General features: G+C 37.5%; 1 protein-coding gene across 1 annotated transcript in view; it reads left to right on the top strand.

The window, feature by feature from the left end:
* The first annotated feature begins 228 nt into the window (after nucleotides 1–228).
* Nucleotides 229–25,772, top strand: part of ANO3 (anoctamin 3) — a 126,275-nt gene continuing 100,731 nt past the window's right edge. The window contains exon 1 of the mRNA XM_005529077.2: nucleotides 229–309. Within this exon, the coding sequence (XP_005529134.1) occupies nucleotides 264–309 (46 nt within the window). The 5' untranslated portion in view covers nucleotides 229–263. The remainder of the gene's footprint in view (nucleotides 310–25,772) is intronic.

Below are 25,772 nucleotides of genomic sequence, written 5' to 3'. Positions count from 1 at the left end.
TCCACACAGACTTCCCCACCGATTTCTCCGGGCACAATTCCCTTATCCCGGCTCGGCGGGCGGAGGGACAGCCACGGGCTCGGCGCCCGCCCCTCAGCGCCCCGGGCCCGGCGTTCCTGCCCGTCCCCACCCCGCCCGGCGCTGCCGGCGCCATTCCCTCAGCCTCCGCTGCGCGGCAGGCCGGGCCGGGCCGCACCGCTGCCTTCCCGCCCCCTGCCGCCGCAGCCGGCGGCCTGGCAGCTGCGAGGCTGCTCTCCTCCAGGATGGTTCACCATTCAGGCTCCATCCAGTCCTTTCGCCAGCAGAAAGGTCAGTACGAACCCCGCCGTACCCACGGCGGGAGGCCCCTCGGAGCCGCTCGCTCTGCGGGCGCACAGGGAGGGGGCAGCCGGGTCTCGCCGCGGTTTCCCCGCAGGATCGCCCCGGGGCTGCCAGGTGCGTTTGTGTGCGCGCTACACCCGAGCCTGTGGGTGCTCGCTTGCGGGATGTAGCCCGGGTCCTGCTCTGGAGGCGCACTGATGCTGTCGGATGCTTTGCTGGGTCTCAGATAATGCGGCTGCAGTGGAGGGGAGGATGCCCGGTGGCGTGCGGTGAGCCGGGCCGAGCCGAGCCGCAGACCTGTCCGTGCCCCAGCTACTGCGGCCGAAGGACCCCGCTCCGGCCTCGACCCCTCGACCTCCGCCCCGCTCCGCTTAAGTTTTAATTCGTGGCGGCCGGTGCTGCTTTGGTTCTCGGCTGTTGAACAGGTGAATCCAAGGATGCCTGTATGCGTGCTACAGACAGATCGTTCAGCCTCTGGAGTTCACTGCAATTGTTACTAGGTTTGTTTTAGGTTTTAGTCTTCATGTCATCCTGTTATCCAAGTACAAAAGTAGAGGAAGGATATTAGGTGTAATTGTGAGCAAGGCTCTGGTGTTAAAAGTGCAGTTACAACTTAGACTCAATCTGTGTATTGGGTTGTTTTTTTAATCTGCTATTTTAATTGCCAAACAGAAGCTCTTTGGTGGTCAGCAAATATAAAGGTATTTCCAGTTGTGATTACCATCACTATAAAACCTGTATTGTGTTCATGTTAGAAAAAAGATGATTCTCTCTGTGAACTTTATTTATTTTTTCTTGATCATGGAACCAATATTTTTACTATTTTTTTTCTCTCTAATTCTACTTTGAGGGATTAGATGAACCAAGGTTTCTCTCACTTTGTTCTCTTTCGGTCATTGATAAACTTTTTTTAAAAATTATTCTTGCAGTGCAGTATGCCATAAATTATGATAGGAAATGGTATTCTTTATACATAAATCATGAGGTCACTTATTTGATTTTACCTCATTGAACTTCTTCTCTTTGACTGGTTAGTTGAAAATAAATAATTCAAAGCACTTTTTCCATTCTGGTAATCCCATGATAAATTTACTTCCTTGCTGTAGAGGTTTTGCATTTAATGCCAGTCTTGTGTGCAGTAATGAGTGGTGCTGTCTCAGACTGTAGAAAGTCTGATTTAGTCAGGTCCAAAGGTAATTAATTAGTATAAAAACATATTTTTTCAACTGTCAAGTCTACATTTATAAAAGCATTAGAAGCCTTGAAGCCACAGTGTTAGTCCTTACTTTTTCATAAGATGTTTTCATAATTTTTTTGCACTACAGCAATGATTAGCATGCTTTAGAACCGTTGTCAAGGCCCTTCAGAGAAAATGCAGCTGTTCTGTAATAATCCTTAAAAAACCTAATCCAAAACTAACTTTCCATGCTCTAGTTCAGCTTGAATTCTTTGACTTGGATTTATGAAACTCTGTGTTTGCACAAGTCATAAAACTTTGTAAAAACAAAGTGAATTTTGCCTGTTACTTTTTGAGAAGATTGTTGTTCTCATCTCCTTATTCCTGAAGAAATCCTGATTAAGGTACCTTGCCAGTCATCAGGCTTTGGAAAAGAGAGGATGCTTTTATGGAACTGTGTAACCTGTACAGTATTGACTAACATGATTTGCTTTCCCAAACTTCTCAAATGCAGTATGCTTTGTATCTGAGTTCAGCCTGTTTTTCTCAGCCTAAAACTTTTAGGAATGGGGGAGGACAGCGTGAAATCTTGATCAAAAGACTACAGCAAAACTAAACAAACAAAAATTGTGATCAAAAATTCATCATCTTGTCATGAGGTGTTGAGAAGAAGCTGAGCATCTGGTACTCTGAAGTTCACGGACACTGATCTCAGAAGCAAAACACATGATGTGTTTTTTTTCCTTTTGATTTAGTATTTTATATCAGTCTTTATTAAAAATTTAATATTTTGCTTACTGTAATTTCTAACTTGCTGAGATTTTGACTAAATGCATTGTTTGTTTTCCACCTGCTCACAAAATAGTGCCCTAAATTCCCTTTCTTTACAGAATCAGTGGTAATCTTCATGAAATGGCCAAATGCCCATCACAGCTGTGCCTTGTATGCTTCACTTGCATTAAGACTAAGCTTCATTTTTTAGGGGGGCATTGAAAAGGCATTATTTTTATGTGGATTCTCAATCATATAGAAGAAATATGCATCAGCAAATCCCATAGTTCCAGAAAACAAATAGGAAATAATTTTAAACTCCTCAGAAACAGGACCTACCTATTGCCAGGTAACATAATATTCAAACTCATTTGCTAAAGAGGAGTAACTTTTAAAATGGGAGACAGAATGGGATAGAGAGCATTTTTTTTCCCCTTATTCTGAGCACTTTGTTCTAGCTGAGAAGTTGTGGTTTCAGTACCAAAGCTGTTTTTACAAGGTTTGGAGGAATAAGAAGACTTAAGTTCTTCAGTCCCTTGGGTGTCTGGGAGCCTTCAACAAGAAGGAGAAAAGAAAGAAAGAAAAAATTATATTGAGGATTTGTTACTGTTTAGAATTTAGGTGTTGTTTTTCTTTAATTTATCGTTCACTTCTTGACAGAGTGAGGAGGTGTTCAGAGTAGGAGGCTGCTGCCATCGTTTTGTCTTGCTCTTTGTTCAAATTGTGTATGCAGAGTGAAACCTTCAGTTTCAAAACCTGCAGCAGAGCTCAACGTAGTGTTATAAAAAGACACAGAAAGGGTTGGAAAAATGGATCTCGTTCCTCTTCACCCCCACAATTCTTGTTCTTCTACTTGTATCCAAAAATAATGTCTATTGAGAAGAGCAGTGTCCTAGAGGTAGACTAAGCTGTGTCTCTGCACAGCAGTGTGTTAGATCTGTTTAACCATCTGTATAGTATTTTCTAGCTATTTTTAACCTTGCTTTGGCAGAAACTGGTTTTTCTGAAATGATTTTCGTCAGTAATATTCTCAGACAAAAACCATATTAGTAAATATATACCTTTGTACTTTCTACTTTTTCAAAAGGCAACCTATGGCCTCAGAGGAACTATGTCAGAGGAAAGGGAAAGAAATGTTTATTATTTACTAGTTTGTTCCTGACCTTTAGAAAAGAATTATCTTCTTCCTTAGAAATTAATATATAGGTAATATATATATATATATATAACTCTCTCTATATATATCTCACTGTATATACTTCTTTAATATACATGTTTATTTAAAACTAGTAGGTAATTAATAGTTATTTATAAATGAGAAATAAGAGCATGTTGAGAAGAGCAAAAATAATCTCTACAGTAATTTGTACTTCAATAATTCCAAGGAAAGATAGCTAGCTAGGAATCATAATCTTTTATGTGTAGGACATAAAAAATATACTGCAGCCTTTTGGCAGATTTTGTGTAATAGGTGCAGGACAGGTGCTAAGCAATTGCTTGTTTTTTTAGGGGACTCTACTGAAAACTTATAATCTTCAGAAGGAAAGGCAGCCTAATTTGCAAGAGGCTTTTGTAACAGATATTCGGTGTGTGGGTTTGAATAAACCTGTGTTTAAGGTGCAGGTCAAGGCAATTACTATGCTTAAAATTTTAAACATCTAGGACTTTTATCCTGATGTACAAACTACAATTTCCTGCATACTTTGCTGGGTGCTTTTATTGACTAGTGTTGTTTCTTTAGTACCACTATCAGAGCTTTTTAATGAAGGAGTTCAATGCTGGGAAGAAGAAAAGATGTTTGTGCTTTAAAATTGCGTTGCTCTCATCTTGATGTATGAGATTTAAGAATGTGGACTGCAGATTGAAATCCGGTGGCCAACTGGGGGTGCTTCTCATGTTTCTTGTGAAGCAGTTCAATGTTTCCTGGTTCAGTGAGGCAGGAAGGAGTTCATCAACTTTGATACATGTTAAGTCTTTGAGAGTACTGATTTAGCCTCTGAAAGGATTTATCTTGGAATAGCTTGAATTAAAATATAGAAATCAGGGATCTCCATAGAAGATGTATTTCTAGATGTATTCCAATTCTCTTCTATGCTAAATATTTTGTTTCATTTTATATATTGCCACTTGAAGTTTTAGTGTGATTTAGAGTGATTGAGGATTTGCTTGAGAATCTCTAATAGCTCTGCCTTCACAGGGTAACTTGTTGATTCATTGACTTTTTTTTGTTAAATCACTTGGAGCTACTTTGAGAACCACTGTTGCTGTAGAGTAGAGCTTTCTGTTATGGTTGCTTTACTCTGGTTTTAAGATCTTAATGACCTGCATTCTTTATAGAACAACTTGTGAAATTGATTTGCATTTCTTGTGAATTTAAATGAGAATTTGTAAACATCACATTTTATATTGCTCCAGAGTTTTCAGTATTCAGGAACTTGGACTTGTGATAAAATCTTATGGAGACTTCTCCAAGGATGTTTGATGCTTCTGTGGCATGCATGAACGTAGTAAACTTAATAATCCAAGGAGACTGCTGAAATTACTAGAAGATGGAATTCTGTTAAACAAAAATTTGAGAGAATGTGACCCTTTGCCACTGTTCTCCAGAACAGAAAAGCCAAGTTTTCATGTCAGTTTGAATAAAGCAATTTTTTTGGCCTTAGCTCTAGAGTTCTCATTCCGAGGAGTACTAACATATACAGAAAATTTCAAATCCATGCTCATCTTGACTCTGAAAGCTGAAAGCAATGCAGCTATTAATACAGTCCCTCAAAACAATACTATATTTAAACAGTGTTACTTAATATCTTTTTTCAGGGCACTGAAAGGCAAGGTTCAACATTTAATAGGGTTTTATTTGCTCTTGCTTCTTTTGCCTGATACAACTGCTCAACCTAGGATGCACTCCCATCTTTTCATTCAGACACCTTTTAAAGGCCCATGTCTTTTTATTCCAGATGATACTGTTATGAGTTGTAACTTCAAAAAAAAATAGAGCTTTTTGAAAACAATCACAAAAGATGACGTAGTAAACCTTGTATTATGCAGGTGCATGAGTACTGTAGGAAAAAAGTTGTTTTTTTTTTTTTTCAGTGAATGATTATTTTAAATGAGAAAGCTAAGGATATCAGAAAATTTTGGAATATTGCATAACTCTGTCTGGCTGCAGATAATGATGCTGTGACTAGATGTCTGGGCATTAACTTCCTACATTCTGTTTTAAGTATAGCTTGATACAGTAGTATCTGTGGACAAACCTTGTACCTATTCCACAGCTTTTTAAAATTTCCTGAATAAGGACCTGTGAAAATTTTATATTTTCTTTAGAACCCTCATCAGTTTTATTTCATTGGGTATCACCACAAAATTGCGAGTTCCTGATCTGACTTCATATTTTAGTTTATTTATTCTGCTTTTTGTCATTTTTGAAATCTGATAACTGAAACAGCCCTGTCAGTTTATACTGTTGTAATAGTATTTTGAATAGATCAGTTTTTGTTGCAGCAACATCAGCACTAGTCAACATATTTTATGATTAGAGATATTTTAAAGTTCCAACAGCTCTGAGAAACTGAAGCATTGTCTTGGCTAACAGTACCAAGAGCCTTGCATTCCAGTTAATGCAGATGGCTAAGTAATAACTAGGAAAGCAATGAAAACAAAGTACCCATCCATATTTTAGACAAAGTGTGACAGCAGAAAGTGGATATGCTAAATTCACAAGTTTGCTGAGCAACATGAAGATTACTTTTTTTCTGCTTTGGCCTGTCTAAGCTGAAGAGAGTGTCTGTGTTGTCTTGAGTCAAACATTGCAATGACATTTGCAAAAAGCATTATGCATGTGTTTACCCAGATTAGAAATCTTTACCAACCTTTTTCTGTTCTATGTATTCTACATATATAGAATTCTATATATGTATATATGTATATACATATATTCTATATATGTTTTATATACTCTACAGCCTGTGTTACAGTAGATTATTTATCAGAGACAGGTATATGCAAAACCAAACTGCAGTGTACATCAATACGTTTTAACAAATCTGAGCTACAATGAATTCAAATTCATCAATGTTTTCTCAGAAAGAGATTCTGAGTCTGCCTCATTTGGATTATTATCTGTCTTGTGAGTGCTTTTAGCCACTGCAGTTACTTAAGGGAGGAATTGTTCATTTGACTGGTGAGGTCACAGTTTAATTCACAGTATATTTGAGTATATTTGGCATTATATATTTGGCAGTGATGTTTTGAAGAAACTGATACCTTAAGTTTTCCTTTTTGGTCATGTCTAATACTCATACATCAGGCAAATAGCGACATCTGTTATGTAACTGTTTGATCTGCTTAAAGGTAGGATCTTCTGTGTGGGAAAAAAGATACCGTGAAAGCTGAATTAGATTCCATGTGTAACTCAGGAAAAGGAAGTGTGGTTTGAAAAGTATCTGTGGAAATCTCCTTTGAACAACAAATTGCCACTGTTCATATGGTTTTCATTGATTTCTTTAGTAACAACGTAGGACGAAGCCACACATGTTTTGTTCCTTCTTGTCTGTTATTCTTTCTGGATTCCAGTGTGGCACCCTAGCACAAGAAGGATGCACAAACAAAGGAATTTAGAGCTCACTCATATCGGTGTTGAAAAATTTTTAAGTACATCACAGTTACACAAGAGTTGTAGCTAGTCACGCATGCTCCAGATAGCTCCTGTGATGAAGGCAAGCTCTGGAGTTAGAATATATTTGAAATGTCATATTCTATTCTCCACTTGCCTGGTTCAGTGGAATTACTCTTGCTCAAAAATTTCCTTACTCCTTACTGTTTGTTTAGTAGCTTCATCAATAGTATGTCTTTATAATCCAGAAGGTCTAATGTATGTAATATCTGTATTCTCTTATCTTTCTGGTTCATTAAACTAATGGAGTTAGTGCTTTTAATGAATTCATTTTCCTGAAGCATTAGGGTTTTTTGTTGTTTGTTTGTTTTTTCTTTTTTTTTTCTTTTCTTTTTCTTTTTCTTTTTTTTTTTTTTTTGTGGGAGGAGGAAGTTAGTTTTTAGCTGTGGGCTATTTTATTGTCTGTCCTGGTTTAAAGGACAGATGTCTGCCAAGGAAGGTGGGAACCTCTCTTGGAGTGGAAACGCTTCCCTCCAAACTGTTATAACTTTGAAATTACAGGGCTTTCAGACAAAGGTATGAGAAAAGGAGTAACATTTGTGCATATCAAGACAAAAAAAACCAACAACACTGGCAGCAACAACAAACAGAACCAGAAACTCAGTGACAGCCTTATCTCGGCCGCAGGCGCTTTCCCCTTGGGTGCAGTTCCAGGCATGGCCGGCAGGGGCGCTGGTGGCTCCCGGCCGGGCAGGGCAGGCGCGGTGATTCCTCCGCGGCAGCAGGGGGCGCTGTGGCGCAGCTCGGCCGCCTCTCTGCACGTGGGTAATGACAGGCACAGCCGGTGGCAGAGATAGAAAAGGGGCTCCTCTACAAATGCAGAGGGACAGCCGGGTCCGGTGCCCCTCCGGATGGTGAAATGGGCTGTAGCAGGAGCCTCGGAGCAGCAGCTGGAATGGCAGAGGCAGGCACACCTGGGGTGGTGAACAAGATGCAACAGAAAACGCCACAGCCTTAGCAGGAGCCAGGGGTGTCCTGGTGGGCACAAGGGTGTTGGGGTAAAGTGTAGTGAGAAACCGGAAGCAGTGGCAGAAAATAGTGGGGCTGGGCAGCAGCTGGGGCCCCACAGACAGCTGGGAGCCGCTACCTTGGAGGGGTGGGAGAGGGGTCAGGGTCCTGGGTGTTCCCCTGAGACACCTGAGTGGATGGAGAGGGTCCTTTCCAGTGAGATCGGGTGTTGAGGAAATGTCCAACAGCCACTTTTACAAGCAAAAGCTCGCCCATGGTAGGAGAAGCAGTAAAGGCAAATTCGCCCTGTGGTAGCAACAACTTGACTGTTCCCTTCTGGTCCCAAGAGTGAGAGAGAGCAAGGAGCTGAGCCCAGACCACTTACCCCCCAGCCAAAATCTCCCAATATCTCTGCACTTCCCATGAGAAAGCCCCCCAGGTAGGAGTGTATCCAACTGCACCCTTCCCCCTCCTCCTCCTTCTCCCAGCCACATTCTCTACCTCTTAAATATCAGTAGTTCCCATCTCTTAGGCAACAAATGGGAGAACACTGAGAGAAAGAAAAGGAAAAAAAAATAAAAATATCCTAACCTCCAACACAGTCCTTTAGTTTCCATCTTGGTGTGGTTGTTTTAAAACTGATCAAACAGTGAAAATGTTGGGAGAAGCAGGCAACCCTAAGAGTTTCCAGCATTTTTGAATGAGTTGAAAGATCATAGGGTGGAATTTCTAAAATACAGGCACAAAAAGTTAAAAAATCCAAGATATAGATAGGTGTGTATTTATGAATAGATCTGGAAATGGTCAGTGGGTGGGTGAATAGATAGATAAAACAATACCAGATAGTGACAGCAGACTTAAGCATATTGAGCAGACTTTTCTGTGTAAGCAGCACTCCTTAGTTGGTCATGCTGAAGTAGGACTGTACACCGGGGATTTCCAGATATCACAAACAGAACCCTCTTCATCATGTCAGCAGCACCAGCTTCAGCACTTAGTATTGATTCCAAAGTCACTTGCAAAAGGAAAGGGGACAAAGTAACTTAGAGCGACAAAGTTAAAATTTTGAAGAAGGTGGTACGTGGGTGTATGTATGCATGCATAGAGTCAAACAGTTCAGTGAGAAAAGTTCAGTGCCATCTGAATCCAAAATCTGTATGTCTGAATATTCTGCAGAGGCTGGTTCTTTCATTTGACCTATGCAAGAAAACACAAGACATATGCATTATTACCATTTTGTCTCACATAAAATAGTTCTGGGTTTGTATTGGCATCATGTGCAAAGTTGAGACATGGCAAGAAATACTGCTGAATTTTGAGTGGTCTCAGTGAAGAAGACTGAAGACTTATATTCCTCTTGTGCAGCAAACTTGCATTTTGTTGGTACATATAATTAGATATATTTATATTTTTCTATATGTTAAAAGCTTGATTTTCATGTATATCAAGCATTCAATAAACATTTGTATATCTCTGAATGTTGATTTTTTACAGAGAAAAAGTTTTTGTATTTTCAAAACTATGTAGGTGAAATTCCACTGAGGAGTGTCACACTTGTGGGACATAGAATTGGTCACAATAAAATTTTTTAAAAGAGTTTTCAAAGATGCAGATGAGTGCTCTGTCGCCTTTTTTTTATAAGTTTTTATGTTTGTTTATGGCACTTGGCTATCTAACAGGAATTGCTAGGAGTCGTCTACCTAATGCTGTTTGCAAGGTTTTGGAATTCTTTAAAAAGTTGACCTTAAGTACCAAACCGTTTTTAAAACAAGTCTGTTTACCAGAAAATTAAATAATTTCTTAAAAATATTAATTTGGGCCTGAATAGCTGCCCCTGGTTCCATCTTTTACCGATGTGTTTGTTAGATGGTTATGGCTACACTCAGAGTTTGCTCTGAATTTTGACTGGGGCAAGCTGCAAGCTTCAATACAAGTCATCTGGTCTCATGAGCACCATTGGTAGATTGTGTGTGTGTGTGTATCATTGAAGCAACTGCAAATTAAAGGTGAAAAAGCTTTATGGAACCCTGTCAGCAGCTCTCTCCAGCGTATTACAGACTGGAGAGTCCCTGCCTAGGGATACAGGAAATGTCAATGGATGTGGGGGTATCAACAGACTGAAGAGTGTCTGAAGACTGTAAACAACTTGTTAGAGGAGGAATGACTTCAGGGAGAGAGAAATCAAGGTGCTTTAGGATCATCAGTTTACTACCACTACAAAAGATTTTTGTAATATGTAAAAGCAAGGATTTTTCAGGTAACATGTTTCTATTATAAGCAGATGCTGTTCATTCAGTAAGCATCAGTGCATGGCTCTTGCTGTTGTGAAGTGCCTTGTTACACAGAGTTCAGGAGAAAAAGGAGAAGGATTTTCAGAAACATAAATTGTCTAGAGAAATGTATGTATGAATGAATGAATGATAAAAAGATGTTTAAACATGCTCCTGTTAATAATTCACACTGTCAGGATATGCGGGACTTTGAAGTTCCTGTTTCAGAAATCCAGCATCTAAATAAAATGGAAAAACAGAGTGGAAAAACAGCCTGTCACAAAAAAGGAGTTCTCATTTCTGCTGTCCTTCTTGAAGTGTGATTGGACTCAAAGGTATTTCACAGTGATTGATTTGATAATTAACTTAAGCATACTTGAACTTATATAAACCTTTGACATAAAGGTTTAGTCAATGTAGTCTGCACAGGAGCCCTATATACCCTCACTGATAACAGCAGAATTACAGTGGATGTACTGGAGATTCTGATTGGATTTATTTTTATGGATTATGCTTTTATTAGCTATGAATAAGAAATAATGTCTCCTGTATCTCATTAGCAAATGTAAATAGTGGATGATGAGGAATTAATAGTATTACTTTAGCCATGCTCCAAAACAATGGGGAAAACAGGCTATCATGTTGACAATAGTACTTCCAAGTTTTTACCCTGATCTTTATCTCCTGGACTCTTCTGTTTATTCACGTCTGAGGCATGAAACAAACACCTTTTAGGATATTACTTTGAATTAAATAGAATGTGTTGATAGGGAATAATCAAAACTTCCTATTCTTTTGGGGTGTCGGAAAGGAGCATCTACAACTTTTTATTACTTTATATTGCAGGAAATCTCAAACCTGAGATTGACTTGTATTTGAGCTGAGGCTTAAAAAAATACTTAGAAATATGCATTCATAAATGCTTGTACTTTAATGGAAGGGTTTTCTTTAGAGAAAAATGATTTTTCATGTCATAGTGACAATGATCTGTTTGTCAGTCTGACTGGGCTATTTTTCATCTTGTTTGCTACTTGTAGTTCTTTGTTCAATTTTGGCATGTTGGTTCTGGAGTGTTATCTTAGGGGCCATCATCTAGTTCATGTATAATCTATTAGATATCATTAATTTCATACCTACGGCCATCATAGGTATTTGCTGTCAATCTTTTCTGCCTAAGCAGAAGGAATCCAAATTTCTTGCAGCTTGGAGTGGAAAGAAGGCAAAGCAAGTAATGGATTAAACTGGTTATTCAGCATTTTTTCCCTTTGACAAGGGAAAAAAATAGAGAAGTGCTTTCAAAACAACCATCCCTTTAATTTTGAAAAGCATTTATAGCATTGCTAAACTCTGTCTGAAGCTTTCCAATTTCCTTTTCAACTTCCCAATATTTTGTGTAGACAACTATGCTATTAGGAGCAGCATGTGACAGGTATCTGTTATTTTCTTAAGGCCCTTTCGTGGGCTTCTGAAGAGGCAGGGAGGGAATAAGGGGCTAAAAAGAAAGTAAATTTTTTGTAAATTTGAATATGTGAATATGTTGAATATGTGAAGCTGTTTCTTCTACTGCACTCATCTGGCCATCCTTTGCGTGACACTGGGGCCTTAAAATAGCCCATTTCTACATGGTTATGAGATCTTTAGTTCATTTCCAGTATGCTTGTCAAGCTGCCAAAAATCCATTTATATTTTATATATCTAGTGTATGTGTCCATACTTCAGAAAAAGGAAGCTGTTATCAGCGCAAAGATGCTAGCCTCAAATCACCAGTCTTACAATAATTATGTGAGCATTTATATGCAAAAAGAAATTATGACAGCTGAATTAAAATCAGAAGCTTTGTCCAGAACATTTCATAGATTTAATCTATGAATATCATCTACATTCATCAATGAATAGCCTCAAAGTGTATACTTTCATGAAAAATACATTTAGTTAGACTTTTTGTTTACTTTAGCCTCTTATCTTCATTAGGGTAATTTCCTCTTTTTTTTTTTTTTTTTTTTCTCTCCATTTGAAATATACTGTTTTCTAGAGGTGAAAGCTGGAGGGGAGAGGGGCAACACCATTTTGTTGCTACTATTGTCACTATTTTTTTACTGATTGTTAGGTGATTATTTAATACAGTTTCCACTAGAAATTGTGTAATAATGTGGTTTTGGCTATATGGTGTCTTTCCTATGTTGTTTTGCTTTTGTCAGGAAAACTAATCCATGATGTCAGAGGTTTATGTGCAAAAAGGAGACAGAGGAATTTATTCAAATAATGGGAGAGGCTGTGGGGCATTACTTGCAGGATCTCTCAAATTGTTAGAGGATGCAGCCTCCTTTTTATCCTAATTTCCCGGCCTCATTTCCCTCTCTATTTACCCATTGGCTGAGGTACTTGAGAGGTACAGGCTTCCCAAATCACTTAATACAGACCCCCTTCTAATGTGCATCCCCCCTTCTTTTTCTTTGTATCTCTGTTCTTTTTCCATAAGTCCAGGAATTTACCGTGGCCTTGGGTGAGTAACAGTCTGTGTTGATTAGTGGAATTCCTGAGGAATTTATATTTCCCCCATTGCTTCTTTCACCTATCAATGTCTGGCTTTATCTATCAGCAGGTCCACAGTTTTTTTGTAAAAACACCTCCCTCTTACTCCTTTCACTTTTTATTTAATTTTTTAATTTTTTTTGGTCACGACCTATCTTCTGTGGAAATAAGGTTTTCCTCACTGATTTGGTTGAAATGTCGTTCTGTAGTTTGCTAAGTCACTACAAAATGCTTCTTCCTAAAACTGGAATATAAATATTGGATGACAATACATTTTATGCTGCACAGTAATTGCTGAATATTGTGGTTTGACATTGGCCAAATGGCAGGTACCCATGAAAGTAATTTGCTTACTTTCTTCTGCTATGGTTGAGTAGAGGAGAGGGGAGTAAAAATTAATGAAGGGCTCATGAGTTGAGATAAGGATTGGGAGAAAACACTCTAAGGGCAAAATAGATTCAAATTTAAAGATACAAAGTAAGTTTATTATTAACAGAGTCAGAGTGGGATAATAAGAATTAAAATAAGCCTCTAAAACACCTTTTTTCGTCTAGCCCCTCTTTCTTTCCTACTGACAGTGCAGGCAGACAGGGCATGGGGGGGTCTTGGTCGGTTCATCACTCAAGATCTTCTGTTCACTCAGAGAGAGGAGTCTTCTCTCTGCCGTGCTGCGGGGTCACTCCCACAGGCAAACAGTCTTTCCAAAACTGTTGTGGTGTGTGTCACTCATCCATGGGGTATTGTCTTTCCAGGCTAGGCTACTCTAGTTTGGAAGCAAGGGCCTTTTCTCTCTATCTCGGGAATCAGGGGCTTTCTCTCTGTTTGGGTGTCTCAGTAGACTACAGCTTTCTCTGGCATCCTCCTGCTCCAGCGTGAGCACTTCTCTCATGGGCTTAGGATATTCTTGATGAAATCTATGAAATGTTCTGGACAAAGCAGCTGATTTGAATTCAGCTGTCATAATTTCTTTCTGCATATTAATGCTCACATAATTATTGTAAGTGGATTTCTGTATCTCCCGTGGACTTCATGCATTACAGGGGGACAGTTTGTTTCACCGTAGTCTTCACTACGGCTTGCAGAAGAATTTCGGCTGTGACGCTTGGAGCACCTTTTCCCCCTCTTTCTTTTCCACTGACCTTGGTGCTACAATTCTGTTTTTCTCTCACATGTCCTCCTCTGACTAGAAGAAAGCTTGTTGCTCATAAATACCATTGCCAACAAGTTCCACTAACTCAAAGATTCTTGGATCCTGCGGCGCCAAGAGGCAGATTTCATCCAGGTTCCGCATTGGGGAGTTGCCTGCCCGTTTTTGCTGTCAGCCATGCGGCCCTGCCTCCACCTCACGGGCTCTGGTAGTTGCTTCTTTTCCTAATGCAGGAAAAAAAGTACTCTTCACAATAGGAAATAACATTCATAAAGGCCATACGTGAAATTATTCTACAAAATATTGTTTTGTGATCCTTTTCTCTTATTTTTCTCCCAGTTTAATGCAAATTTGCTTTGTCAGTTTTTTATAAAATTGTGTTGGAGGTTAGGATTTGCATCAATTTCAGTTCATGAAAGAGGAGTTCTTGAGGATGGCATTAGGGAATATGTGACAATTTCTTAAGGAACATAGCTGCTTCACTGTCTCACAATTGTATGTTCTGAGTGAATATATGAAGCAAAGCACAAATAGTGCTTTTTTCAATACTAGAAGTCATGCAGAAATTCCGTAATGGTGGGAAACTGATTGTTCTACATAAAGTGCAATTTCTCTTTCTTGGTAAGCAGTTGGTTTTTGCACACGGTTGCCATCTTGCTCTGTTGTTTCTTTGAGAGTAGTTGCAGTTGGAGTATTGCATGCTTCTGTAACTGCAGAGGTCACACACCTTTTTCTATGGCCAAGTTTTCTGAAATGAACGTTCACACTTTTAATAAAAAAGCGCAGGAAAACCACACTCCTCAATAGATTACTTAGGTAAACCTAAGGTTCTAGAGAAACAGCTCAGAGTTTGCATTCCTTCAGTTCTATAAAACCTTTACATTTTCATGCTTAATCTTTAAAATAAATCTGCGTATATACTATTAAACTCAAGAATTAGATACCTAAACAGTAAAATATCCCTTAAAAACACCATGTAGTAGTGTTTAGTATATATACTATAGTATATAGTGTGTATAGTGTATAGTATATATACTATATACATATGTAATGTATATATATGTACACACTATATACTATAAATACTATATATATATATACTATATACCATCAGTATAAAGAGACCATCTGCTTTATCAGCTTTCAGTATTAATCTTACAGATATAGGAAGTTAAGTTTTGCAGTTTGAGAGGTGGAACTTCCAATATAAGCCACCATGAATAGGCTGGATGACTAGCAAAGGTAAGTTTCTTTCAGGAGGTTCTTCAAAAGTGGCTATAGCTGTCTACATTCCTTTCCACCTTTTATTTCCTTATTTCTTTTCTCTGCTATTTTGCAGAATTTTCAGATTCATATTTGTCCATTTTTGACTTCTTATTGTCCCTTCTGTTCCCATATTTTGAAGCTTCATCATGAATGAACAAAAAACCTTCGTCTTCATACTGCTGTAGTTGCTCTATTAGCTTAACTCTTTACTTCTTACTCTGCAGAAAGCTTCCAAGACTTTATGAGAAATTAGGTCAGAATGTGTCTCTGGAGGCATCTAAACTAAAACTGCTCCAAACAGCCCAACTTTGAAACTAGGTCAGATTGCTCAGGGCCTTATCCAGTCAGATTTTGAAAATCTGTTCCATAGTCCTCTCCATCCATGTGTTTCAGCACTCTGACTGAGATAAATTGTTCCCTTATGACCAGTTGAAAAATTCTACATTGGGTCTTCTGAATGTTCTCAGTTGTCTTTTTCTTGGGCATCTATGCTGCTCTCCCTTCTCTGTGTAATTCTGTTTTAAGGTAGTGGAGTTTTCTTCAGAGTGGCCTGGATGTGCAGATAAGTTGTTTCTTAGACTGCTCTGGTAAAATGCTGCTTCACCAGCTGCTCTTCCTGTTCCATGCCCTCTAGCTTCTTAACCATCTTTGTAACCCGCCACTGGACTGCCTTCACTATATTGAGGTGTCCTGTACAGAGGTGATACTGAAATGAGCTGGAAAATAAACTTTCTAACACAATTTGAAGCATTATAAAGCAGGCATTCTTTCTCAGTGCTGGACATGTTAGAAGGCTATTTCCTTTGATCTAATGTGTGTGACAAGACTTTATGACAAGGTATTAATCATAATCATACATACTCATTATTATGTACCACCTAGTTAATACATAAACATCACTTTCCTAGGACTGAATTGCATGCATCTGTCTCCAGCTGGAAGTTTTTATATGGCCCTGGAAGGTCCTTTAAAGGGGTCTCTGCTTGTCATATTCTCTGAATGCTTTGATATTGCAGGCAACCTTTCCTTGAACTTTTTCTTTGGGCATGTACTATTGCTTCTTGTTACATAACTTGACAAAAAACCCACTGTAGTTCTCTTTATCTATTTCTCCACTGGTTGCAGCTATATTTATCATCCCGTGTGCATACCTTTGCATCTTTTTATTTTTATTTTTTTTTTTTGTTAGTTGGTCTTGAAGCTCTGTTCAGCAACTTCAGGGGAAACAAAAATTTATATTCTCTATGTTACTTACCAGGAGCATCCCCAAAGCTGAATGCTGCTTGAGATGTTGATGTTGAGATGTGGCTGCAGGAGAGCCAACTAGAGAGGAGTGATTTCTTCCCTTGACCACGTAGCTTACACTTGTCAAAGTAGCTCAAGAAGGAATCAGCCTTTGTTCCTGCAAGGACTCCACTGCTGACACCACTGGCAGTCAAACCTGTTGTGAAGTGCAGTGCCAGTTATTATAGCAAATAACCAGTGCCATGAATTTCTAAATTAAATTGTTTTGTTGGTTTCACCAGCAAAGCAAGGAGGAAACCGTTCAGAAGAAGTACGCATGGCTTTGTCAGTTGGTGTGAATGATGAATGGTTTGACTGCTGGAATGGTTAATGTTTGTATTGAGAAGCAAAAGCTTGTAAAGTATTTGAATAGGTAACAGGTCATGTATGAAACTTTGATTTCAAGGCTCCAAATACTGAATGCCTGCTAATTTGGAATTCTCACTGTAATTGGAAGATCTTATAGGAATAGATGACTCAAAGAAGGGCAGATCACCAACTGTAGATGAGCTGTGCTATTTTAATTTACTTTTAACCCAATACACTTGGTTACAATACAATTGGGCATAAAGAGCTGCCATCAATAAAATAACTATAATCAAGTCATGTCTCCTATTAGTAGCAAAACAGAGAATAAATCCTTACCCTTCCTAAAGCAACCTTGCAAAAGTTTGTGTTGTTTTTTTTTTGACGAGGGTGAAAAAGACACTAATGGAAGACTTTTCCATCAGTGTGACAATTTGTCACTCAGGAATAGGACTCTAGTGGTGATTTCAATACTTAAGAAAACTGAGTTCTTAGGGTAGTGGGCCACCTTCCTGGAGTGAAATGTAGAAATGTGCGGAGTTTACTCTGTGACACAATGATAGAGCTTTGGAAAAAAGTTGAAGGCAAGTGAATGCACTAAAAAGGGCTGGTTACACTGAATAAAAGCACTTGATGAGCCCCAAGAGGTGTGAGATTATGTGTCTAAAACATATGTTTTAGATGGAAGGGAAAATTGCATTACTAAAGCTTTCCATAAGAAATCTGTCTTGTGGGCTTTTTTTCTTTTCCCCCAAATCTTTTTACTTGCCATGTTTGTTTTGTTGGTGGTTTTTTGTTTGGTTTTTTTAAGTTTATCTTTTAAAATTAATTAAAAGCTGTAAGCACTAGTAAACCATTCTATCAGTGCCTATGAATCGTTCCCAGGATTCAAATAACTTAAGAGAATATTAATGACTAAACCAGAAGTTTTAGTTATCCTTTTATTAATTATGTTTGAAAGACAAGGGAAACTGTACACAAACTGTTTTTAATCATTAATGTTAGTACTGATTCTATTGAACAGGCATTGTTTTACTGGAACTTTACAAGAATTTTATTTTTGTATGTCTTTTTCAGTCAGATCAGGATTTCACTTGCTCACATTTTTTTAGTAAATCCGACATTTAATGTATAGAATGACTTTCCAAATCACATGTATAACATCCATTGTTATGACAGTGAACCAGTGAAGGCAGAGCATATCTTATATCTGCTTTGAAGTTCTATTTATTAAGCATTAAAAAATAAATCTGCTTACCTGCATTCAGTGACCATTCTGTCCACTGGTCCTGATTGCAGATCTCCAAGAAAATTTCAGTTCTTTAAATGTGAGCTTTTTTTTTCACTGCTTCTTCCAGTCTTGTTTGATCAACTTAAAAGATGGGGAAGTGCAAATGTTTTTCATCCAGCCAATTTTTTTCCTAGCAAAATGGGAAGCTTTTAAGAAGTTAAAATTTTGGAGTAGCAGCACACTGAAGTCTTCTTTTATCTGATGTTTTTACTTCAGGAGTTAACTTGGAAAATAGAAGCAAATTTTTTTTTTTTGAATTAAATAAAATAATTTTCAGACAAAAATGGGTGATTTCAATCATTCATATGTATCAGAAGAAGCTGACTTTATATCAATTGAAGGAAATATGCAATTTTTTTTTCAGGCTAGTTGATATATACAATGTATGTATATATGTTGAAAATCCAGGATTGCAGAGAATGTTGAAAAAGGATTGCAGAGAAAGAAGCAGTAGGACATGATATTTTTTTACTTATGCTAATTTGGTGTTTATGACAGTTGTTTACATATCTATGAACAGTATGTTATATCCTGTGGAAGAACAAGAAGTTCTTTTATGAACCCCAAATGCTAAGTAAATTTTGAATGAGATAATACATACATATATATATATATATATATATATATATATATAAAGGTCTTGTGAAAGTATTTCTGAAAAAAGATAATTATAGAGGTGTTCAGCCCCGTTATCTTCAACCAAGATAAAAATTTTTTTTATGGCTGATGGCAGCAAGAACAATTACTATTTAGTCTAGCTGGAAACCTACACAATATAAATCCAGAGGAGCACTACAGAGTTTTGTCATAGCACTACAAAAAATTTTGGACCTGTTTTTGTAGTCTTAATAAGTTGTTGTAGAAAGGCAGATTTTAGCTGTCATTTTGATGTAATGGTTTGCCTATATGATGGAATGAAGAAAAGAGTGGACAATGACAAATGGTTTGGAATTCTGTTAGCAACTGGTCTCATTGTCTTCTTCAGCCTGAACCCTATTATAGATTTGAGAGGATGTCAGCTGCAATGACTGGAAGTGTTTAGAAATGAAATAAAGTTCTTTAGTGGATATTGTGGCTACAGACCAGTCTTCAGAAGACAACTCAAAATCCAACAGACATTTGACTAGCAAATCTCAAGGATTGATACATCCTTGTTTATGAAGTCCTGATATGGCTGATCCATCTACTGTGGTTGATTCACTAATATTATATTAATGTTATATTTCTTGGTTAGATGTTAGTCTGCTATTTAAGCAACTTTTTCCTGGGTCAGCATCATTCTTGTACCAATTACACACAATTGTAATTGAAACAAGCACACAATTACTGTTGTGAATTGTGCTTCAGAAAAATTTGAAAAAAATAAATTGGTATGTAAGTCCTGTAAAATTTTTTCAATTTCTTTAGTGCCAGCTATTCTTAATATTATGTTCACTTTTGTTTTACATCCTTAAAAAATTTACTTTTTCCCCCATTTTATGGATTAACATATATAGACATGATTTTCAAATCCTTAAATGGAAGTAGTAATTTTTAAAAGGTCAATAATCACTTCCAGAAGAACTTTTCATGGATTTAACATAGACTCTGATTTTGTGTTGGATATGCTTCCTCTGTACTTAATTCCACAGAGTTTATTAAAATGTTAATAATTTTATGGACAGTGCTCTAAGAGTGTAAGTGAGGCACATTTTGCAGAGCTAGAGAAAGTATCTTTTAACTGCTACCATAACTAGAAAAGTCAGATAAGCTTCTTAGCATGTAAGAACTATCTGAAAATCTGAAGTGAAAGCTGCAAATTTTAAATGTAAATTAAGAAATGTATGTGATTTTAATAACATCTGTTAAACATGATGCCCTGTCTTTTCTTTTGCATGATCTAATTGATTTAACTGAATTTTAATTAATCAGGGTCATCTTGGTATTTCATAACTCTTATTAAAGTGTTTGAATATGTTCATAGGTTCAGTAGGATGCTTCATTTGAAAAAAATAAGATCAGTCTGTATGCATTTATGATGGGGGTGTGTGCTCAATGAAGAGCATTATCAGGAAAGACCTTTTGTCACTCCTAATTTCTTGTGTGTGTATGTATGTATTAAGACACGTATCCTGCAGGATGCATTGTTCTGCAACCTCTCATGAACCTGTTGCGAATTAAATCTTTTTCCATCAAAGGTCAGAGATGGTTGGAAAGATGTTCTGTGTTTTTATGAAAGGAGATGCATTCTAAAAAGTGACAAAATAATGGTTGAAATGCATTTGCATCTAGTTTTCAAACACAGAGATAAGAATGATGTTCTATATGAGCTGTTCAGTAATTTCATTAAGTTACACAGCATTAATAAAGTACATTATGCATGCACAGAAAAAATATCTTCCAGTAGTATTGAAATCTTAATCAGGTGCAAAGATGAACACAGATGAGTTACACAGTTCTGTACATTTTGCTTAATTATGTTTGTTGAAAGGATATAATTTTCTAATAATAAGCTTTGAAAGAGCATGGGTAACTTTTTTTTCAGATATTTAACCTTTAGAGTTTTTAAGTGCTTTAGTAATAATCTCAATTTTCCCCCTGTAATTTAGGAAAACTAAAAAATTACAGATTTTTAAAATAGCTCTGTACACCTCCACAGCACTGAGCTGCCTACATAGGCCTAATGTTCAAGTAGCTGAGTTTCGTCCAAAGGTTGCTGAAGGAGGTGAAAATAAAGCTGTCTTTTTAACAGGCTTTCCATTATATCCTGCTCCTTTCTCCAAGCAGCCTTTGTCACATGCTGACTCTTCTTCAGTCACTTAAAGCCACCATGAAACTGCACTGCAGTTTGAACAAGAAAAAATGTTCAGTTCTCCAGGATTGCTTTAACTTGCAGACAAGTTCTCGGGTGAACGAGAGTTGCACAGCCATGAGCTGCCAACACATCACAAATGTGGTTTTCGTATATGGCTGTGAGCAACAAAATCACATCTCAGTTTGTTTTAGTGTGAGCAAATAAATGTGCGAGAACTAAAACTGAACTTCACTTTCAAAGGGCAGACTGGCAGCTGGGATTAAGGGGAATTATCTCTTCTTCTAGGTATCCCAACTCATCAGTTCTTCTGGGTATCACATCAAAATACTGTGCCTCTTAGCCTCTGTCTGTAACCTCAGATGAGAAGTTATCTAGATCTGTGTCTCACCCAAATGCATTTAGGAGAGAAATGTATATAGCACTGCTTCTAGATAGTGTTACTTTGCTTTGATTTTGTTACCAGTTGAGTTTATGCAACAAATGCATCAATTTTAAAGCTTCCTTTTTAGAAAGGTTGGGTGTTACACTGGAGTTTCATAGGGAAAAGTAGACCTGTTAAATAAGCAAATTTAAAAATTGTGGTCTTAGGCTTCTGAGCTTGCTTCATCATGTGAAGATTTAGAGTAGTCTAAGTTTTTATCTTGGTCCAGATGGAGCTACAGTCTATCTGATGGAACATAAACACAGTGTGTTTTGCAGTATTTGAAGGAATTTCTGTTCCTTGTTTTGTTCAGAGCAATTCCCACACAACAAAAGTAGTGTTGCCCATGCTGAATAGACAATGCCAACATCTCTGGTTGAGAAAAACTGAAGTTTTATATGGCTGAGGCTCCTTAGGATAGCTTGTTTGTTCAGTAAACATTTTTAACCTTCTTCTGGTGTGCTGTGTTTTTCGGTAATGAGATGACTGTGAAAAAAATATAAACTTCTTAATTAACAGCATTATTAAATAGGAGAAGTGAAATATTTTAATGAGATACTTGATTGGCATAGCCCTTTGTAATGCCAGAGTTTATGGTCCCTTTCATGCTTCAGATGCTTGAAGCCCTATAGGCAGTGTTTTCAAACCAGTAGTAAAATACATGCACTTTTTCTGCATAAGTTTTTCAAGACTTAAAAATATAACCTAAGCATTTGAAATAACCCTGCGACAGGGAAAAAAAATATCACCATGGCAGTTGAAAAACAAACTATGAATAAAGAGCTCTTAGAAAAGAAATGTTGTATTCAATTCCCTCAAGACTAAACTTTGTTATTTATCTACAGTGTAGGTGCTGCATACCTAGTAGTAGTTTCAGCTACCTAGCAACACATAAACTGCAATCTGATGGTGATAATTATATGGAATCTGTACGAATTCTGCTTGTTGAGTGAGTGTAGCAACTCAGTCTGTTTGGTGCATATTTTAATTTTTTTATCCAGAAAAATTTTATATTGATAGAAACAGCATCAGTTATTGAAGTAAAATTGTTACTTTTATAATAAAATGAATGGTATTATTGATGACACACAGTCTCAAAAGATAGATGATTCAGAATCAGAGGATCCAAAATGTTTTGAAATTAAATTTCTAAATACTTAAGAAATCATTAAAATACACATTTGTTTTTATCCTATTTTTTAGATACAGGCAGGAAATATGCTAGAAGCAGGAAGGAAAGGACCTAGACATGGAAGAAAAATATGACACTTAAGTCAAATACATACAATCTCTGGTTCTTTCTTGGTCATATCTTATAGTAGAAACAAGACTTTAAAATGAATTTTATTTCTTAACCAATAACAGATAAATTCAATTTTGGGCCTGCTCTTGGGAGTTTAAATGTCCTTAACATGATAGTTCACCCATATGCTAAAGACAGTGATTTTGTGCCTGCAAAAGATAGCTGCTATCCAAAAACTTTTAAAACCTTGTAAAATGAGCCACTGAAACCTTCAAATATTTTCTGACTTAATGAAGTAAAACATTACATTTATTGAAAGTATTAATAAAAATTGGAATTCTTTGATGTTGTCCTGCTGGTTGTGCAGTAAGGTTTAAATGTTTGACAAATCAAATGGTGCAAATCATGTCATGCAGAAAGGCTGCTAGTTCAGAGAAGGGTGTTGTGTAAGGCACTCTTTGGTTCTTGTTTAATTGTTTTGTGGTAGGATGATGATCACAGCTCCCCGCATAGAGTGAATTTTGAAATGAGAGATGCTGTGATAATGCTGTATGCTTGATGTGAGAGAGTGAAAACGTGTCTTGAAAACGTGGGCAAGCTTCCATATTTCTCCACTGCTTCATAGTATTTTGAAGTGCATGGAAAAGCCATGCTATGAAAAGCCATTTTCCACAAAGGAGGTAGAGGAGTCCTGGAACTTTATTTGAATAAAGGGAGAGAGTCCACTGGAGCATACCCCGTGGGTTTTCTCTCCAGGTTTTGGAGGACTCAGGCTCCTTTTATCCTAAACTCCTGACTACAGGTTACCCTTTTCCTTTCCCTGTTGGCTGAGGAGTACTATGAAGGTACAGACCTCACATACCACCTATTACATATTCCCCCTTGAATATGTATTGTCATTTTCCCCTTGAGTCTGGGAGTTCAGGCTGTCTGGGTTCTGTGGATTAAATAGAAATTCAGTCTCTCTGGGTTCTGCAATAGACTTGTGTAGACCCATTTTTCCTACTACTCTAAAGTGCTGAAGTTCAGACTGTCTGGGTTCTGTAACAAACTTGCCTGGCTTGATGTTCATAGAGACAGTAAGACCCATTTCTCCTGAAGATTCCCAGAGTCATTCTTCCAGAACCCGATTCATTCTTTCAGACCAAGTTCCTGAAGACATTAGGACCCATTTCTCCTATCAGTAGTGAGGACTCCCACACCCATCGAGTCACTTGTGGAGACATTAACACCCATTTTTCCTATGTAGAAGTCACTGCTGTAGTGCTGTAGCTTTTCCTTCCTTCTTGGAGAGTATAATCAGACAATGATCTTCACATGGGCCTCAGGTTAATTATCATACTTCTGCCTCACATGGCATGTTTGAAAGGATAACAGAAAAACTGTGAAGTTTATTCCTGAGGAAAAGTGTCAAGTTCCTGCTTCCAGTGAGATCCAGTGGGGTGTCTTATTAAAAATGTTGAGACCTTATCAGGGTGTCTAAGCTGTATCACAACTTGTATTCTCTGTGACATGCAGAGCAAATTCACCACAGTGTCTTCTGCAGAGCTCAGGAGCCTGTGGCTGGTGCTTTGATCTTCTGGGCAAAAATCCAGGTTATATTGCCAGATGTCATAAATGGCTTTCAAAAAGGGGTAGTGTCAATATGGGCTTGTTTGGTTTGGTTTGGTTTTTTCCCAATAAAGTACCAGGGGTTTTCTGAGTGATTTAAGAGGACCTCTTTAAAACAAATTTAAAAGATGGCTGAGATTTATCCCAGGTGCAAAACACTAGGAGAAAATGTGTATGTGGTGTAAGAGACACATGGGACAAATGGAGGTTGCAGTCTTTCAAATAAATGTATTTCTTTTAAATTTCTCATTCTAATCTAGATGATGTTTAATGAAATGTTGGAGTACTATATCCTGTAACCAGATAACATTAATAGGAATTATTTGTACTACCTTATTACACATCTTAATAGTATAATATTTTATCCAATTTATTGTGAAAACAATGTACCAGCAAAGTAGGAAGTGTCAGTAATTTAGTTCAGAGCATTGTCTAACACTGTGAAACAAATGTATCTTACTTTACTCAGAAGTGTTCTTAACATACAAAGTATTCCTTCCCAGATATCAGGCAGCAATCTGTGACTGTTTTAAATTAAAATACATAAAGGAATGATATACAGTGACAAATACAGTCATTTGTATGAGTATTAAGGAATCAACACAAGTGCTTCTCTCCCAGTTACAGGAAAATGCGAGAAGATAATGAGTTACATAAAAGTTGCTATAATTCAGAGTAAAGGAAAAGTCTCCTCAAGGGTGATGTTAACATCTGCAAGAGTAAAAACAAGCTTAAAGACAATCCAGCAGAGTACCAAATCCCATCCTCAATTGTCTTTCTCAACAGCATGGGCTCTGACCTTTTTTCCAAATAGGAAAACCTGAAAAATGCAAGTTGATGCATATGAAAAATGCATAGTTGATTTTAAAACTGAAAATATGTTTTTCTTTCAGGGAAAAATAGAGACCTTAAAGAGTAAATGGGATAAAAGGACCTATGCAGTTTTGCACCTCACATCCAGGCATTTCTCCTTGCTGAATATTCCTTTTGGAATATTTGTCCTCCTCCTCTCACCTCAGCAATAGTAAACCAAAAATAATACTACTGGAACACACTGAACCTGGAAACACATTAATAAGAGATGTCTGCTTGAACAATGCTGTGTTGGCTTCACATGTTTTCTTGTAATGTCTCTGCAGTGGATAAGATGGCCTCAGCAGAGGGTCAAGACACAAAGGTAGGAATAGAGGCTTTTGAAAGGGATTCAACTGATTTGCAGTATCTTCAGTTTGGAAAAGCACACTTAAGATATTTGATCTTGGTGGAAGGTAGATTAAGCTTGACATTACCTGTAATCATGCATTTCTAAAATTGCTGATTTAGCTTTTAATGCATTTAAAAAGCAGGAGTAATAGCAATCATGGGGACATGAGGAGAAAAAATACCCCATCATTTCTCTCTGTTTTGTTTATTTTTGTTTTTTTCAAACGTGAACCGTGTTGCTAAGCGTATGCTCTAGGCACCTTTAACAGATATTACTTCTAAATATTTTATAAAGGACGTTACAGATTGCCTTCCTGCTGCATGGTATTTGATGTGCAGTTTTTCAATAATTGATTTTTGGTGAAGAGGGAAAAAATCGGTCACAGAAGTGATTCTCTGTGATAAGCTGCTAGCAACTTCCTCAGTTCCTGGCTGGACCAGCCCCTGGCTGGCTCTTAGAACTGGCACACTGCTATGCCAATTAGAAAAGCTGGAAACGCGTCTCTGAGAAC

Source organism: Pseudopodoces humilis, chromosome 7 (genome assembly GCF_049639895.1).
Source record: "Pseudopodoces humilis isolate 2021_Gansu_Grassland_sample_001 chromosome 7, ASM4963989v1, whole genome shotgun sequence".
NCBI lineage: Eukaryota > Metazoa > Chordata > Aves > Passeriformes > Paridae > Pseudopodoces > Pseudopodoces humilis.
This window is presented reverse-complemented; position numbering and strand designations above follow the sequence as displayed.